Source organism: Schistocerca serialis, chromosome 6, assembly GCF_023864345.2.
Source record: "Schistocerca serialis cubense isolate TAMUIC-IGC-003099 chromosome 6, iqSchSeri2.2, whole genome shotgun sequence".
NCBI classification, from domain to species: domain Eukaryota; kingdom Metazoa; phylum Arthropoda; class Insecta; order Orthoptera; family Acrididae; genus Schistocerca; species Schistocerca serialis.
Genome location: NC_064643.1, coordinates 130,962,360 through 130,980,453, shown reverse-complemented (window position 1 = coordinate 130,980,453; position 18,094 = coordinate 130,962,360). Strand labels below are relative to the sequence as shown.

The following is an 18,094-nucleotide window of genomic DNA, read 5'->3' as shown; positions in this document are numbered from 1 at the left end:
AGTCATGACAGAATTTACATTACACGGTTTTCGTATTGAATAACTGAACGCCATGAACAAGTATTTTACTCAGTTTTTGTTTCGCTTTATTTTAATCATAAGGAAGTTTGTGTTTCCTACTTCATTTGCTACAACTGTAATTGAAATATTTTCGTTGAGTTTCTGTTGTAGATAAAACTGTAAAGTAGGTGCGGCTGCTCCTCAGTGTTGCAAAATGTCATAATAAAAACTACTGCAGTGATAAAAGCTTATATGTTACTTCCAAAATATGCATGAAAAATAGGAGCTGACTAGATACATGTGATAATGTTATCAGAATGCAAAATTCTTGTATTTCTTCTTTCGCCTTTGAAATAACTAGCTTTTCCGTTCCTTGTCGCTCTGAGTCCGATAGAGAAAGTTGAACAGCGTGTAAGACCCATTCAGCACCTGAAAGAACAAAACAAAATGCTAGTTCTACAATGAAATTACTATAAGACAAGTTAGTTTTGCAACAGCACATTGAACGGTAAGGAGCAGAGTATGCAAGATGTGAAAAAGTTATATGCATACATCATTTGAACATATACTCATCAAATGGTATTCTGTGTTAGAGTAATAAAAGAGGACAGCTCATCAGTAGCCTAAAAAGCGAATAATCACAAAGGATCTTTTTTTATATTTTAAGCACTATCTAGCAGTAATTTGCAAGAGCATCGTATGAGTATGTGTGACGAAATCCTGCCACATAATGCAACGCATGTACAGAAAGTAAGTGTAGTGTGTTTCTAACGGACGAAGGAATTTTGTTCGATGAAGTTGCTAGTAGACTACTGCATTCAAGAACAACACATGGTGAGCTGAAAACTTGTTGTACTGCCATGTTGAAATGAGTGTCTCTGTTCCTACTCCTCCCAGGTGGGAGCTGAGGAGCGTAATCCTGTTACTTTTTGCAAAGAGAAACGTGCAGCTCCAGATTTTTAACGGAATCGGAACTGTTTATGGGGTGGTGTGATGAACCAAACTGGAATGTGGAAATGGCGTAGTGCACTAAAATTTGGCAGAACGAATGTTCATGATGAAAAAATGAGTGCTCGTCCGTCAGGCATGACTGATGAGATGGTGAATGAGATTGAAGCGGGAACGTGTTGTATCTCCGCTTACAGTCACTCATGTGCAGTGAACCGGCTTTATCGCCGAGCCCACGCACTATGCTCAAGGGAGAGGCTTTGTGGCAATAAACGACTAGAGCGGTTTCGGGACAGGACACATTTATTTTTCCTACCGTTACAATAAATGACACATAACATTCTTCGCTAATGTCCGTCTATACGGGTGCGTTGCACTGGCGGCACGGCTCGATCACCGATCCCGGAGGGTGTACACTCCAGTGACGAGCCGTGGCGCGACCGCGTGGACCGAGCGGGACAAAAGGCCGCGTCACAGTGTGTTCTGCTCCTGGTGCGACCGGAGGCGCCGTAACGTCCGCGAAGGAGCGGAAGACACTTTAACGGCGACTGCGTTTACGACCGCGCGTACGCATTTACGGCGGAGTCAAGGCCGGTTCCCACTAGAGCGCGGCAGCGCGGCGTGCGGCAACGGCAGCGGCAAGCGTTTTCCGCTTTGACGCGGCGGCTCGCGGAATTGGCGTTCCCACCTGGAAGCGGCAGCCGCTAGCGGTAGCCAACGACGGACAGCCACTGAGGTACGGGCTGGGACCCACCGAAACGACCGGTGTGTTTGAATAACTATATCTTACACCTAAATCAAGGAAAGACGAAGTTGGGTGATGACATACCAATTTTTCATTTTCTGTACGATGTACTCTTTCACATATTTCATTATTCGTGTTTTCTCATTTCAACATAAACATATTTCATGACTACCGTTCATGATTGTTCACTATCTCCTAACACGTTGAAACAATGTACGACAAAAGAGATTATTCAGATAGTTAAGCGAGACAAAAATTTAAAATGTGATACGGTAGCAGGTACAGGAAAACAGTAAGAACACAAAGGCTTGGGGGGAAGGGATGAAAGTGGAAGCCACCAGATAGAATTTCGCACAGAGCATAATGTAATCATCGCCAGCACCTTGCTTAAGAATCATGAAAGAATAATACATATTTGGAACAAAGTTTTGGAAACCAGATTTTAAATAATAAGACATTTCCTGGTGCAGACGCAAACCTACAATAATTTATTGGTTACGAGCTGCGGTTTACAACTAAAGAAACAGTAAACGGTGGCAAATTAAGGAAATGGAACTTGAATGAGTCAAGACCCACAGTTATTCGATAATCTTAAAGTTACCGTAATGCAACGACTGACTGAAACAGAGGGAGGAATCCGCTAGAATACGAATGGATATCTTTGAGAGAAGAAGTGGTCAGTGCAGCAGAGTATGTGAACGGGAAGAAGGTACAGTAGAAATCGTTAGATAAAACGTGATATATTAAATTTGATACGAGGGAAAAATATAAAAATGCAGCAAATAAAGTAGGCCATAGGAAATAGAAATGTCTAAACATGACGTTGACAGAAAGTCCAAAATTGCAACGCGATTTTGCACTTGGAAAACATAAGAGAATGAACATGAGAAAGAACAAAGTAAACTTTGCTCAAAGGAGAAGCAACTGTCAAGAACTCATTTGGCAAGTCAGAACTAAGCAAATAAGAGAAGGCTAGAAAGTAGAAGGAATATGTAGAGAGGAGAGGGGGAGGGGTTGTACAAACTAACATAAGCATGATGTTAGATTCCTGTGAGATGTCTGAACATGCAAGGCAATACTGATCCTACCACTTAGCTAAGTAGACACACTGAAGAACTGCGAAACTGTGTTTATAGCATTTGCATGTTAAGAGAAAGGTTTTGACAATCTTAATTAAAACATTCCTTGAACCTCTGGAGATGTCAGCGATAAAACACATGGCCACAAGATTATCTACAACTTGTACAGAAACCAAATTGCATTCCTAAAACTTGAGTGACTTGAAAGGGAAGCAGTAATTGAGAAACCAGAAGTAGAGAGGATATAAAATGAAGACTGTGAATAGCAACAAAAGCGTTCTGAAAAAGAAAATTTGTTCACATCGAATATAAATTCTAATGACTGGGTACTATTTTACAAAGGTATTTGTGTGGAGTGCGGTATTTGTGTGGAGTGCAGCCTTGAATGTAAGTGAAACGTGGGCGATGAACAGTTCTGTCAAGAAGACAATGGACGCTTTCAAAACGTGGTGATCAATAAGAATGCTGAAGATTAGATAAGAGGATCATGTAACTAAAGAAGAGGTACGGAATTAAATAGAGGAGGAAGAGGGGTAAGTTGACAGGACATATTATGAGGCATCAAAGATTGAGGACAAAAGGGGTTGGGTGATAGTATTATGATAATAATCATCTGTTGAAATGCTATTCTACTATTTTATCTATTAATGTAAGCAGTGAATTTACCCTTCCATGCACTACTCCACAAAACATTTAAACCAAAACTGAAATCAGCTGAACACCAAATCTTTCAACCACTGTCTGACAACTACTGCATTCACTTTCAACTCTCTATAACTATCACTGGCTAGCCACACACACATACAGATATAAGGAGAACAAAAATAAACAAACATTAGTTTTCAGCATATAATTCTTTAGGTTGGCAACATGTACATAAACAAACCAAACAGGAAGGGACATGAGGTGAACACACTGTAGTTACGACTTCAAATCAGTGTTTTCGGTAAAATGTCTACAGCTAGTCACAGAAGAAAAAAAAACATGAAAATGTGCTTATGTTCCATAATCTAAGTTTTAGTTCAACCTCCAGCATGTGACCAGGTGAGGGGAAACGCAGATGTCCGCCAAAAACTCGATTCATTGTAGGTAATCAGTTATTCACGCAAAAAAAGATGTGAACTGTTTTATGATCTGCAAGTATCACATATCAAAACAAAACTGAATCATTCTAGATTCCACCGAAGATGCCTTAAAGTAAAAGGCGAAACGCGTCTTGAACCAATCAAGTACACTGGATAAAGAAAAAAACGTTTGTTACTTCCAAAGGAAATAATCAATAGCTGTAGATAATTAGCAAATTACATCTTATGACATACCAGCAAATTAGTCTCGGTTTAAGTTCTCATTACACATGCTATTAAATGCTGTTTAAAAAAATTCATCTATCCCTTCCGAAAAAACTGTAGTTTCTTTCATATCTTGGTAGTTAAACAGATTTTGGATATTTATCATGCGACGAAATACATGAGTTCTTACAAGTTATCGTTTGCAAAAAAAAACACGTTTCGATTTCTTGAACCGTTTACGAAATTTGCGGTTGATACAACCACATGGTTTACGACGAGCAGGACGAAAGTATCGGTCGCGTAGCGAGCGACCCGCGCGCGGTCACCGCACAGCCCGTCCGTCAACATATCATCCAATATCTCGAGAACGGTGATAGCTATCATTCTGCTCTCAGCTTTAAAAACAATTTCGATATGTTGACTAAATTTCATACGCAATAATGTATTACCTAAAATGAACTGTACGCAAATTCCACGCAATGCGTTTTTACCTCTGCACACTCATTCAAATTTCGTGTAAAGGTTTACGTAAATGCGACACAGCAAGTAACCACGACGAATAACGAAAAGAAATTCGGTCCTTTATCGAGAGAAGATATCAGGCTGTAACATGCCCAAGAATCAAATTTTTCTACCAAATAGTTTCCCTGGAATCGGATGATAAGTATTTCATAGCTGCCGCCGCGTCCGCGCCAGCGGTTCGGCGAAAGTTCGTGTGGCCCGGGGGTCCGTACCTGACGTCACGCTCAGCGCGTTCTGTGATTGGCGGCGCGCACCTGGAGCGCGGCACGCGGCAGCGGAAGCGGTTCGACATAGTCAAACCGCGACGCAGAGCCCGCCGCGCCGTGCCGCTGACGCCATTTCCATGGCAACCATGCCGCTGACGCGCGGTTTTGACGCGCGGCAGCCCTAGTGGGAACCGGCCTTCACGTTGACTCGACGCACGTGGTCCGCGGCGGAAGAACTGGGAGACGTGTGTCGCGTCGCGTCGACTAGCTCGCACTGGCCGCCTGCTTTGTCACGTGCGGTCCGGTGTGCGACGCACCGTTGCCGAAATTCTGCGTAACGGTACAGCTGCCCCTACTTGTGTCGGCAGTGCCGTAGTTCAGCCCTTCGTGCGTTGGACGGTGCTGCCGCCACAAGATCGAAGCAATGACTCGTGTCATCGACTGACTTCGGACGAGAAGGAAGTTCGTGTTTACAGAAATTCTAGATCTCTTCTGCATTAAGCATTACTGAAAGACTTGATTTCCGAAAATTGTATGCGAGATGGTAGAACCCGAACACTGTTTATAAAGTACTGAAAAAGTCAAAATATTGGTAAGTGGACCTTCGGTGGGATGAATTTTTGCCATATAAAAGGACTTCTTCATACCCACAAGCTTCCTACTAAACAAAACAGAGCTTAACATTTTCTCATTTCCACTGAATGCCAACCCTTCTGAAGTCACATAAACCTTAATTAAATTTAGCCCTACGATCTAACACAAAGACCGTGCAACTGAAATTTCAATACCGGACTTCAGATTAACTGCTCACAGAATGAACTTCACTAAATGCTTCTTAGCATCTTTTTTTTACAGGGTAAATTAGGTAGATTAGGTTAATGACCACATGACGTGGAATGACGTGCTGGTATGCACGTTGGGGATAAGTTTAACGGAATAAGTTGATTCCAAATTGACATTTATTCACAAAATGGAGCTTTGTCCTCAGCTTCAGTAAACATTTAATGCGTATAATATCCTGACACTCTGATCTTGTATGGGGAATGTGGTGTCACCGCCAGACACCACACTTGCTAGGTGGTAGCCTTTAAATCGGCCGTGGTCCGTTAGTATACGTCGGACCCGCGTGTCGCCACTATCAGTGATTGCAGACCGAGCGCCTCCACACGGCAGGTCTAGAAAGACTTCCTAGCACTCGCCCCAGTTGTACAGCCGACTTTGCTAGCGATGGTTCACTGACAAATTACGCTGTCATTAGCCGAGACGATAGTTAGCATAGCCTTCAGCTACGTCATTTTGTACGACCTAGCAAAGCGCCATTACCAGTTACTATTGATGCTGTAAAACAGTACCGTCAAGAGCGATGTTCACCATTTACAGATTAAAGTTAAGTATTCCAACAGCTACGTCATTTTTTGCTAAAGTCTGACTTCCTTGCCCTATTCCAGACCTCACGCCAGCCTGCGTGAATTAAAACGCGTGCCTTTCGGCTTCCTCTCATAGTGGTTTGGCTCTCTTGCCAATCCACAACAGGGAATATGTTTGTCATTATATTAATCATCATAATTAAGCAGTCCGCCCCAGTAGCTGAGTGGTCAGCGTGACGGATTGCCGTCCTCTGGGCCCGGGTTCGATTCCCGGCTGGGTCGGAGATTTTCTCCGCTCAGGGACTGGGTGTTGTGCCGTGTTCATCATCATTTCATCCCCATCCGGCGTGCAGGTCGCCCAATGTGGCGCCGAATGTGATAAGACCTGCGATATGGCGGCCGGACCTGCCCCGCGAGGGGCCTCCCGGCCAATGACGCCAAACGCTCATTTCCATCATAATTAAGCGAGCATTAGTTTAACTAAGGAAACCAACATGGACGCTCACGTGCTCACACACAGTGATTCAAACATTCACAGAATAACCATATGGAAATCACCATTTGATAGTAAATGCAGAGTTGCGAAACCTAGAGTGTGACACACGAAACTTAGTCGGGGGATCGTGACCAGATAAAGAAGAAAGTTGATCCTAGTGGCATCTAGTTAAATAATAGCAAAGTTATCACTCAAGAGAACATCATAATGCTTCTGATAAACGCTTCAAAAATTATAGACAGTTCCCAACACAAAAATCTAAACTTTCTCCGATCCAAAATCACTTTCAAAGTGCGCACAGAAGTGGTACGTCATTCTCACCGGACCCCAGCACAGCGACTGAATAACTCTGCATAAAATCCAGCCTGCCTCGCTCTGTGAACAGAGACAGAAAGAAACTTGGAGGGGGCAAATTGGCTGATTAACAAGACGAATTTTTCAGTGGTACCAGGCGTCTCCTCCAATCAGATGACAGCAGGTCTGAAAAAGCGCTTATCTGTCAGAACCAGTCATGGAGCTGTGCTTTAAGAAAGTCCAGGCAGACAGATGCGACTCTTCGAAAAATTAAACTCAACGGCCTTTCCCAGGCCCTGCTACAATGATGAATCAAGAAAGTCCACCTGAATTTACCAACGTCTACTCGTTTGCAATCCATGTACAGGAAGGTTGATAAGGGTTCATAGGGTTCAGAATATCAAACGTAATAAAAATGAGATAAAAATCAAATCCAATAATGATGTAGGCTGCAGCAATGAATCAAAACTTGTAGCACTTCTGAATCCGAACTCAGGTTTCCTACTTACTAGGCAAATATGCTAAACACCGTCACACCCTGGCACTAGACTTACCACACCTGCTCCGATTATCTTAATACATTTGCTTCTCTGATAAAAATTATAATTCATGCCTCAGCCCATTTCGGTCATCGGTAAGGTGCTATTCTAATATTAGAGAGCCTTTGCAATATGGATCAGAATTTAGAAGAGGAACAGTAACAAGCTGAGGCGTGAATGGGAATTTGTGTCAGCGAGGGAGACGTACTAGGATAATCCGTGCAGCTGTACTAGCTGCAGTGCCGATGTATTACAGTGTTTAGTGCATCCGCCCAGTAATCAGGAGATCTGAGTTCGAATCCTGAATAGGTACAAATTGTAATTCATTGCTTCAGCCCACATCATTAACGTAGATAAAGGTGACACAAAAATATGTCTCAGAAGCATTAACTGTAAATGATTGATATTTAATCACTTCGGTTCCCAGAGTGCTCTTCCTCTCCCCTCCATCTCCCAACCCCCAGGGGGTAAAAAGTATGAGAACACGTGGGCAGAGAAAAATCACATGAAATGTGGATTGACTGCCGCCTTTGAGTGGGCGCCAAAACAGCTCACATATCAACAGAAAGTCAACGAAAATGCACGTCCACAAGAATTCAAAACGGAAGGTGAACAGTTCCTTGACTTTTGTGTGACAGACGACTAAACGTGGGTGGCCCACTACATCCCTCAGACGAAGAGTTAACGTCGTGACGACGTCCATATTCATTCTCAGCGAAAAAATTCAGACTGTTGTTTCCGCCAGAAACATCATGGACTGTCTTTTGCGACAGTAACGGGAATCTCATCAATGAATTTTTGCACCAGAGGAAAACAATTAATGCTAAGCGGTACAATGGAACTTTAAAAATCTGGAGCGTGATCTAGAACAAAAGAAGGGGGACATTAAGGAAGGGAATGTGCTTGTGGCATGGTAACGCTCTTTCCCACATAAGTATGCCAGAAAGTAGCTATTGGATTCATTCGGTTGGAACATCGACAACCACTCCGCCCCGAACTCTGATATGGCACTTTCAGTTTTTCATTTTTTTTTCACCTCTATGGATTTGTTTACGGGTGGAAAAACCTTCCCTACCGACTGTGAGATCAACAGTGTCATCAAACAATGAGCCAAAGAGGTGACAGGAGACTTTTCTGAGTGCAGCATAAACAACAACTGAGGCGTCTACGTCGAAAAACAGTGATGTACGCTTTTGAACTTTCAAATTGTTCATTAATACAGGGCGAATCACTTAAACCTTACTGCTACGGTCGCAGGTTCGAATCCTGCCTCGGGCATGGATGTGTGTGTTGTCCTTAGGTTAGTAGGTTTAAGTAGTTCTAAGTTCTAGGGGACTGATGACCACAGTAGTGAAGTCCCATAGTGCTCAGAGCCAGCCAGCCACTTAAACCTTGCATCGCAGATATTGCGGGAATGTGAAGTGCTATTGATGTGTGGTTTTCACAGAATGGATTGATGGTCAAGGGCTACCACTATTGTAATAAACAGATTGTAGTAATACTTAGAAACTGTATTTTTCCTGCAAACATACTAGATGTAGGGTGTTTGTTGCAGGATTCCAGTGTGGGTCGTTTACGAGGTATTGTATTTTGAAAAGTTTCCACAACCTGCGTTGTTGTTAGGTACAATGTTGCTATCTTTGCTGACATATTGTGCTTGTGTGTTTTATAAACGCATTGCCAGTTGTCAGTCGGTTAGTGTGTGCCATCCAAGCAATAGGTCGTGTGTGGACGATGGGATTTACCAACGCGGCAAAAGCTGACACTGTCATGTTGTATGGATAGTGTAGGAAGAGCGCAGTTCGTCCTTGGACGATGTATGCGGGTATTCCAATAGACGTCAACCATCTTGGCAGTTATTTAAAAAGCCTTTTCAACGAGCTACGCGAAAGTGGTAGCGTAACACCTAGGCAACGTAACAGAAGGAAACACGTGACGTCAGATGCAGTTTATCGGCACGTTAGCTCCCGCGCAATCGTACGAGGAAGTGGCGTGACTCAGGAAAATGTCCTACGAATTCTCCATCGAAATAGTTTCCATTCCTATCACATTTCTCTTCATCAAGAGCTCCATGAAAATTATTAATAGAATCATGTGAACTTCCGTGCTGTATCACGTATCTTGTTGAGTGATGAAACCAAATTTACTAATCATGACCAGGTAAACCGCCGAAACTTGCACTATTGGTCTGTTGACAGTTCTCGCTGGCTTTGTCAGGTGGAACGTCAGCGTCCGAGGAGTGTAAACGTGTAGTGCGGGATAATGAATCATCAGGTCACAGGCTCGTTTGTCAGAGACAGAACACTGAACGTGCACAAGTATCGCAACCTTCGAAAAGGTCCTCTTCCACGGATGCTCGAAGACGTTCTCTGCAGACTGGAAGGAACCTGTAGTACCAATATGATGGCTGTCCAGCCCATAGCGCACAATACGCTACAGCATGTCCTTACGAACTGTTTCCAAATCGTTGGATTGGACGCAGAGAACATGTACCTCGGCCGATTTGTTTACCGGATTTGGCGCCTGTAGAGTTTTTTCTGTGGGGAACGCTGAAAGACGCTGTCTACAAGGACGTAGCCAATACACCCGATTAGAGGCAGCAACTTATTCCTCTAGTCCTCTTGGACATCTCCACTGAAATGTAGCAGTTGTTCCGTACCGGCCTGTCAAGTTCAATTGTCTCTTTAGTTGCCAGAATCCAGACGATGTATGTATGCACTTGAGTTGTTTGCTACCACAGGTATTGTACAGTGGTCGGTATGGGAACTTTTCAAAATACGACACGCTCCAGAATCCTGCAACAAACGCCCTACTTTATGTACGGCAATGTCAATAGGCATTGTTCCACGTAAAAAAGTGTATGTTTGCATAATACACTTTCTAATTATTATTACAATTTGTTGATCCCCCACCCCCCACCCCCGGGGTCTTTCCATCCTGTGAAAACCACACATCAATAGCGCTTCCAGTTGCCTCAATATTTGCGGCGTAAGTTTGAAAGTATACACACAGGGTAAATCAATTCAAGTTTTGTAAGAAAGAACATTGTGCCAGAGATGGTCAAAATGTGGCATCGATTGTGTAGTAGCGTCGCTGATCAACAACGATCGCTGATGGGTAATGTGTTAGACTAACTTTATTTTGAGAGATGTATAGAGGACGTCAAGTGTAAAGACGTATCTGATGTGTGCTGGATATATACTTACTCGCTACGGGCACCAACTAGTTTATTTGAAAGATATTATGCTGTTTGCTAACTGTAAAATAAATCTCAACAGAAGTTGGAAATACTTAAGGTAAAGAAAGTTGTTTTGTTACTAATGCAATGCGCGTATTCATAAGGGATTGATTGAGACAATGTATAGCACTCACATCCATTCATTTTGTAAAGCTTGTTGTTAATGTATAATCAGTTTATTGAGTCTGTCAATATTAAACGTTATTAATTTTCAAAGAGCCAAAATACAAGTTTTAAAGGTGGTGCCATATTGTTACTAACCGAAAACCAATACCACTTCCCAGATCGATGTCATTTTTGATTAACTATTTCTCCGAAGAAGTTATTGTCTCAGCCATATTCGATTTAATTAAAATGTATGCTAAGCAACAGTCTTGTATAATAGCTGTTTGCTAACTACACAATTTAAAGTACTAACTGAGAACACTCCGAAGAGCGTTACCACAGCGCAGATAAAGGTAAGAAATTTTATTATTTCAGGGACAGCATTCATTAAGCACAGGGACTATTGTTTTACAAATTGATTAAGTTTTGTTTTACTTCCAGGGTCAACTTGAAGTCAATAGCGTTGCATCAGATTCAGTTTTGTATTACGTAAATTCATGCAGTTTTAGTTTCATTTAAAGTTATTGACAGTTAACAACTTTACACTTCGCAGCTAAATTAACTTCACATTCTCGCAGACATGAAAGTTCAGTACAGAGCGAAGTGACGAGATAAAATAAACGTTCACATGCCGTTCCGGTTCTAACGATTGTGTTTCAAATTACAGTCAGTTACGTAATTTCAGTCATATTTGAAACGTACATGTTTCAAGTTTTAGGTGACGCACCGTGCTTAATGCTTTTTGAATTGAAAACTATTGAAAACTCTTAACTTTTGGACATGCCTCGTATGACGACCGTTACTGTAATCGTAGAAGGCAGCTTACGGCAGCCGAATGCAGGGAAATGCTGGGAGTAGTGTGCGCATCAGACCTGCACGAACGTGGGCTTGGACAGCACGCGCATCTTGCCCACTGTGATGCTGAGCGGCTGCGAGGCGCGGACCATCAGGATGGAGACCGTCCTCCGGAAGGAGGCGTCCGCGCCGGTCCACCCGCTGCTGTACACCGCCTCTGGCAGCTGCTCGCTCTGCACACGAGACACAGTACGTTACTGCTGGCCGCGTGCACTGACGAACCAAATCAGACACACACAGTGGTTACGGTTACTACAAGCCACACCACAAGTTGGGAAACGGGGCAAAATTCCTAGTAGTTTACTGTCGAGTTGAGATTTTTACAATTTTTTATTTGTATCTTACAGAAACTAGCAGTACGGCAATAAACAGCCTTTTAAACACGCCGCTAACGGGAATCAAGTAATTTATAACAATACAACAATTAAAAATTATTTTTTTAAAAAAACACAGAAGCTAGCATTACGGCAGTAAACAACCTTTTAAAACACGCCGCTAACGCCAAAGAAGTAATTTATAGCAATACAACAATTTAAAAAAATTAAAGAACATTAGTAAACAGGCAACTAAAGTAAATGCAGAACTTTGTTAATAAAGTACGGTGAGGTAGTGAAGCTACCAACACAGCCATTAAAAAAATTAAATAGGTCTCAGCAAACACACGATTAATGGCAATAAAAGGAATTTACAGACTTGGAGGAATTTAAAAAATTTTTAAACAGAAGTGTGCTGGGATATCATTAGAACATAACAGATATGACGGACCCATGTAAAGCGGCCACAAATCACCCACTCAGGGATGCACAGGCTAGACAGAAAACTGACCAATTTAAATACGCCCGTAGACACGATTGCCACTCTCAGGCTGGTCACTGCACCGACTTTTATCCAGCGAAAACTTGTAATAAAATGGCTTAACTTGCAGACAGAATTAGAGCTAACATCGTGCAAGGAAACATTACACCACACAGTCCTGAATGAGCGACCACATGATCAACCAACAAGAAGCATGAATTTGCTCATAACCCACGTCAGAATAGCGGAACAATTAAACTGCCCAAAACTACACCTCCCATCGGACAGTAACGAGAGGAGGAGGAAAGATCACTGTCTTCAATTACACCGGTGCCGCGGACAGGAAACGCGGTTGCCGGAGGCCACAAGGCAGAAGAGACGCTGGTTACACAAAATTATTACTTAATGATTGTGGTGTCACCGCCAGACACCACACTTGCTAGGTGGTAGCCTTTAAATCGGCCGCGGTAAGTTAGTATACGTCGGACCCGCGTGTCGCCACTATCAGTGATTGCAGACCGAGCGCCGCCACACGGCAGGTCTAGTCTAGAGAGACTTCCTAGCACTCGCCCCAGTTGTACAGCCGACTTTGCGAGCCATGGTTCATTGACTACATACGCTCTCATTTTTAGAGACGACAGTTTAGCATAGCCTTCAGCTACGTCATTTGCTACGACCGAGCAAGGCGTCATATTCACTTACTATATGTCTTCTGAACAGATAATATTGTAAATCATGTACCGTCAAGAGCGACGTTCATCATTAATGAATTAAAGTTAAGTATCAAACTAATTATGTCCGCTTTTTGTTAATTCTAATTCCTTGTCATGTTCCAGACCTCACGCCAGTATAGTTCTTCCCTCCTCACGCCAGCCTGCCTGAGCTAAAACGCGTGCATTTCGGCCTCCTCTAGTAACACGGTGTTGGCTCTTCAGCCAACACAACAATGATTGAACCTTCCACGAACTTAACTTGCAATTATGCTCGAACGGGCAGTACACGACCTCCGATGGCAAGGATCCACACATCCGACAGCGCACGCGTCGGCAGCGTACCCAACACGCCACGGTCACGCGACAACACGCTCTGTCATCGGAGTTCACGTCTTCTCTGCGACGTTGACGGGTAGTGACTGCTCCTTCATGTTAGGTATCTCCTTTTAAACTCCAGTGTTGAAAGGAAGGATTTAAAGAAGCTTGTTAACGTCCCACCAAGGCGAAATGAACAGCAACTAATCGTGGGGCGATTCTGTATACAACCAACATGCGGGGAGCTCTTCCGTCAACTCGACCCGCTCGTTACACACAACCGACATACATCACGTGGCGACTCGGTACAACCGACCACGCCCGCTTCGCGCTGGAGAGCCACACTGCCCTCCCGTGTCCACCACACTCTCACTGCGAGCAACCCCGTACTTCCGCGCCACCACACGAGGTTACCACCTGTCAAAGATCTCACTTCCTCCATAGCAGTTTCCCGAAGGCAAAAACGCAGATATCGTTAGCAGAGGGAAAAGACAACAAAGCAGCCACTTAATGACAGACAACATATCAAACAAAGACGTCAGGGGAAGAAAAGAAAAACAATGCAGTCTAAACACAAGGTGTAGCACGAGTCGATACACGGCTGAAAATCATTGTGACCACTTTCCACCGCGGCTCTGGTGGTGGTGTTGTGGCCGCAGTGTTGCCGACTCTCCAAAACGAAATATGCTGAGGTGACGAAAGTCATGGGATAGTGATATGCACATATACACTGAAGAGCCAAAGAAGTGGTGCTGGAGGAAACTAAAACTATTAATCCTGCAGGGCTGCCTGTAAATCTGTGAGAGTATGAGGGGGTGGAAATCACTTTTGAACAGCACGTTTCAAAGCATCCCAGATATGCTCAGTGATGTTCACGTCAGGGGGGTTGGTGGCCAGATGAAGTGTTTAAACTCGGAAGAGTGTTCCTGGAACTAATGTGATAAAATTCTGGATGCGTGGGGTGTCGCATTGTCTTGCTGGAATTGCCCCAGGCCGTCAGAGTGCACAATCGACATGAATGTTGTTGTTGTTTTTGGGGAAGGAGACCAGACAGCGAGGTCATCGGTCTCATCGGATTAGGGAAGGACGGGGAAGGAAGTCGGCCGTGCCCTTTGAAAGGAACCATCCCGTCAATTGCGTGGAGCGATTTACGGAAATCACGGAAAACCTAAATAAGGATGGCCGGACTCGACATGAATGGATGTAGGTGATCAGACAGGATGCTTAAGTACGTGTCACCTGTCAGAGTCGTATCTAGACGTATCAGGGGTCCCATATCGCTCCAACTGCCCACACCCCACACTATTACAGAGATTCCATCAGCTTGAACAGTACCTTACTGGCATGCAGGGTCCATGGATTAATGAGGTTGTCTCCATACCCATACACGTCCATCCGCTCGATACAATTTGAAACGAGACTCGTCCGACCAGCAAGAATGTTCGTCATCAACAGTCCGGTGCCAGTGTTGGCGGGCTCAGGCGAGGCGTGAAACTTTATGTCGCGCAATCATCAAGGGTACAGGAGTGGGCCTTCGACTCCGAAAGCCCTTATCGATGATGTTTCATTGATTGATTCGCACGCTGACACTTGTTGACGGATCAGTGTTGAAACCTGCAGCAATTTGCCGAAGGGCTGCACTTCTGTCATTTTGAACGATTCTCTTCAGTCGTCGTTGGTCCCGTTCTTACAGGATCTTTTTCCGGCCGCAGCGATGTCGGAAAGTTGATTTTCTATCAGATTCATGATATTGACACAACACTCGTCAAATGGTCGTACAGGAAAATCCCTACTTCATCGGTACCTCGGAAATGCTGTGTCCCATCGCGCGAGCGCTGACTGTACTACCACATTCAAACTCACTTAAATCTTGATAACGTTCCATTGTAGCCGCAGTAACCAATCTAACAACTGCGCCAGACACTTGCTGTATTATACAGGTGTTGCCGATCGAAGCGCCATATTCTGCTTATTTACATACCTCTGAACTTGAATACACATGCCTACACCAGTTTCTTTGGCGCTTCAGTATGCAAATAGCGGTAGTATCGCGTACGCAGGGTATAAAAGGATATTACATTGGTGCAGCTGTCATTTGTGCTCAGGTGATTTGTGTAAAAATGTTTCCTACGTGATTTTGGCCACATGGCGTAAATTAACAGACTTGTACGCGGAATGGTTGTTGGTGCTAGACGTATGATTTCGGAAATCCTTAGGGAGTTCAGTGTTCTGAGATCCACTGTGTCAAGAGTATGCCGAGGACACCACATTTCAGGCATTATCTGCGACCACGGAAAACACAGTTTCCGACAGCCTTCACTTGACGACCGAGAGCAGCGGTGTCTGCGTAGAGTTTTCAGTGCTTATAAACACGTAACACTGCGTGAAATAACCAAAGAAATCAATGCGGGACGTACGACGAACGTATCCGTTGGTGCCTTTGCCAACAGCTCGACATCACCTGCAGCGCCTTTCCCGGGCGTGTTACCATATCGGTTGGACCCTAGACGACTGGAAAACCATGGCATGGTCAGATGACTCCCAATTTCAGTTGGTAGGGGTTGATAGCAGGGTGCATGTGTGGCGCTGACTCGACGGAGCCACGGAGCCAAGTTCCCAACAAGATACTGTGAAAGTTGGTGGTGACTTCAGACTGGTGTGGGCTGTGTTTACATGGAATGGACTGGGTCCACTGGATGTTTGGCTACTTGGAAACCATTAGAAGCCGTTCGTGGATGTTATGTTCCGAAACAATGATGGAATTTTTGTAGATAACACTGTGCCATGTCACCAGGCCACAATTGTTCGCGATTGGTTTGAAGAATATTCTAGACAATTCGAGCGAATGGTTTGGCCATCCACACGGCTCGACGTGAATCCCATCAAACATTAATGCGACATAATCCAGAGGTCAGTTCGTGTACAAAAAAAAAAAAAGTTAATGTCGTGTGACTATGGCTTCTCATCGGATAGACCGTTCGCCTGGTGCAAGTCTTTCGATTTGACGCCACTTCGGTGACTCGCGCGTCGATGGCGATGAAATGATGATGATTAGGACAACACAACACCCAGTCCCTGAGTGGAGAAAATCTCCGACCCAGCCGGGAATCGAACCCGGGCCCTTAGGATTGCTATTCTCTCACGCTGACCACTCAGCTACCAGGGGCGGACAAAATCCTGCACCGGCAACACTTCCGCAATTATGGACGACTGTAGAGACAGCATGGATCAGTATTTCTGCAGGGGACTTCCAATGACTTGTTGAATCCATACCACGTGGAGTTGCTACACTATGCTGGACAAAAGGGGGTCCGACACGGCATCAGATGACTTTTGTCTCCTCAGGAAAAAAAAAGGTCAGAAAAACGCTGAAATAAGACATAAAACATGTTGTATTATTGTGCAGGTTTATTTTTGCAACGCTTATACTGTGTAAGGTATTTATGGGAGAGGGGGTAGAGGGATGTATACGAAAATTCAGTATGATATATATTCTTACATGCCTCTAACTGTATGAAGAACAATTTGATCAAATTTTATATAGAGCCAAACACAGGCTATAGCGTATCGTACAGCCACCCCTCCATAACACCCTCCTCAAATTGTCCAATGAAATCTCGATAGGCAACAAATAACCGAAAATGACAGTATATTAAGTAAGACATTCACTGGTATACAACAGTTAACCACCCTGAAGAACGCCGCAGTAAATCGGTCGAAATATCGGCGGTTTAGTTGTTTTAGTAGTTACAATGACGCGACCCAATACCGAAAATGATTTTATCCAAAATGACATCGACTGTGGAAGCCTTTGAATTTACATAAGCTATAAAGTAATCAACACTGATATTATTTTGATGGTTATTTTTTTATTTAGAAATCGAATTTTTGAAAAATAATGTGCTCAGGTATGTAGATTAATTTAAAATACAGCTTCAGGAATTAGAGAAATTATTTCTGGGTGCTCTTTCGCTTCGGATACAGATACAAATATCTGAAATCTTTTTTCTGTGGTACGTGCATAAAAATATCAGACTATTTTTACAATCTCGATATTCTGACGCAAAAATTTGTTTAAATAAACATCTTCATGTCCGTTTCTTTCGAATAACTTTCTTCTTCTCATAATAAAAATATAAATAATGTTTCTTCTAGGTACTTACAGGCCATACAAATGAAGAAACAAGACAGATTTCAGTATATCTGCACTGTAATATTACATTTATTCTTATGCTTAGCAAACTACTGCAATGAATAGAAGTTTGCTGTTCCTCTCCTCTCCTGGAACATTGTTTATTGCAACTGTGAAATGGATGACTTCTGATTCATCCCAGTCAAATCAAAGTCTGCTTAGTTTAGAATAGCTGCCTGCCTTATTCTGAAGCTCCAATATTTGGCTATGTCAGCAATGCTATAACAGCTTTTCCAGTTAGGCTCTTACTATTTATATTTCGTAGTTATGTTTTTGGTGTTGTGTGTATGTTTGTGTGTTGATGACTACGGAGTACACACCAATGCAGCTTCCGTCTGCTTTGTTGTGCTTTTTAATTCAGACTAGCAAGCGCCAAAGACACTGGATAAGCATGCG

General features: G+C 43.4%; 1 protein-coding gene across 1 annotated transcript in view; it reads right to left on the bottom strand.

The window, feature by feature from the left end:
* Positions 1-256: 256 nt before the first annotated feature.
* Positions 257-18,094, bottom strand: part of LOC126484688 (putative odorant receptor 71a) — a 218,683-nt gene continuing 200,845 nt past the window's right edge. Inside the window, exons 6-7 of the mRNA XM_050108283.1 lie at positions 11,701-11,856; positions 257-429 (exon numbers count right to left, since the gene is read on the bottom strand). Coding sequence (XP_049964240.1) covers positions 358-429; positions 11,701-11,856 — 228 coding nt within the window. The 3' untranslated portion in view covers positions 257-357. The remainder of the gene's footprint in view (positions 430-11,700; positions 11,857-18,094) is intronic.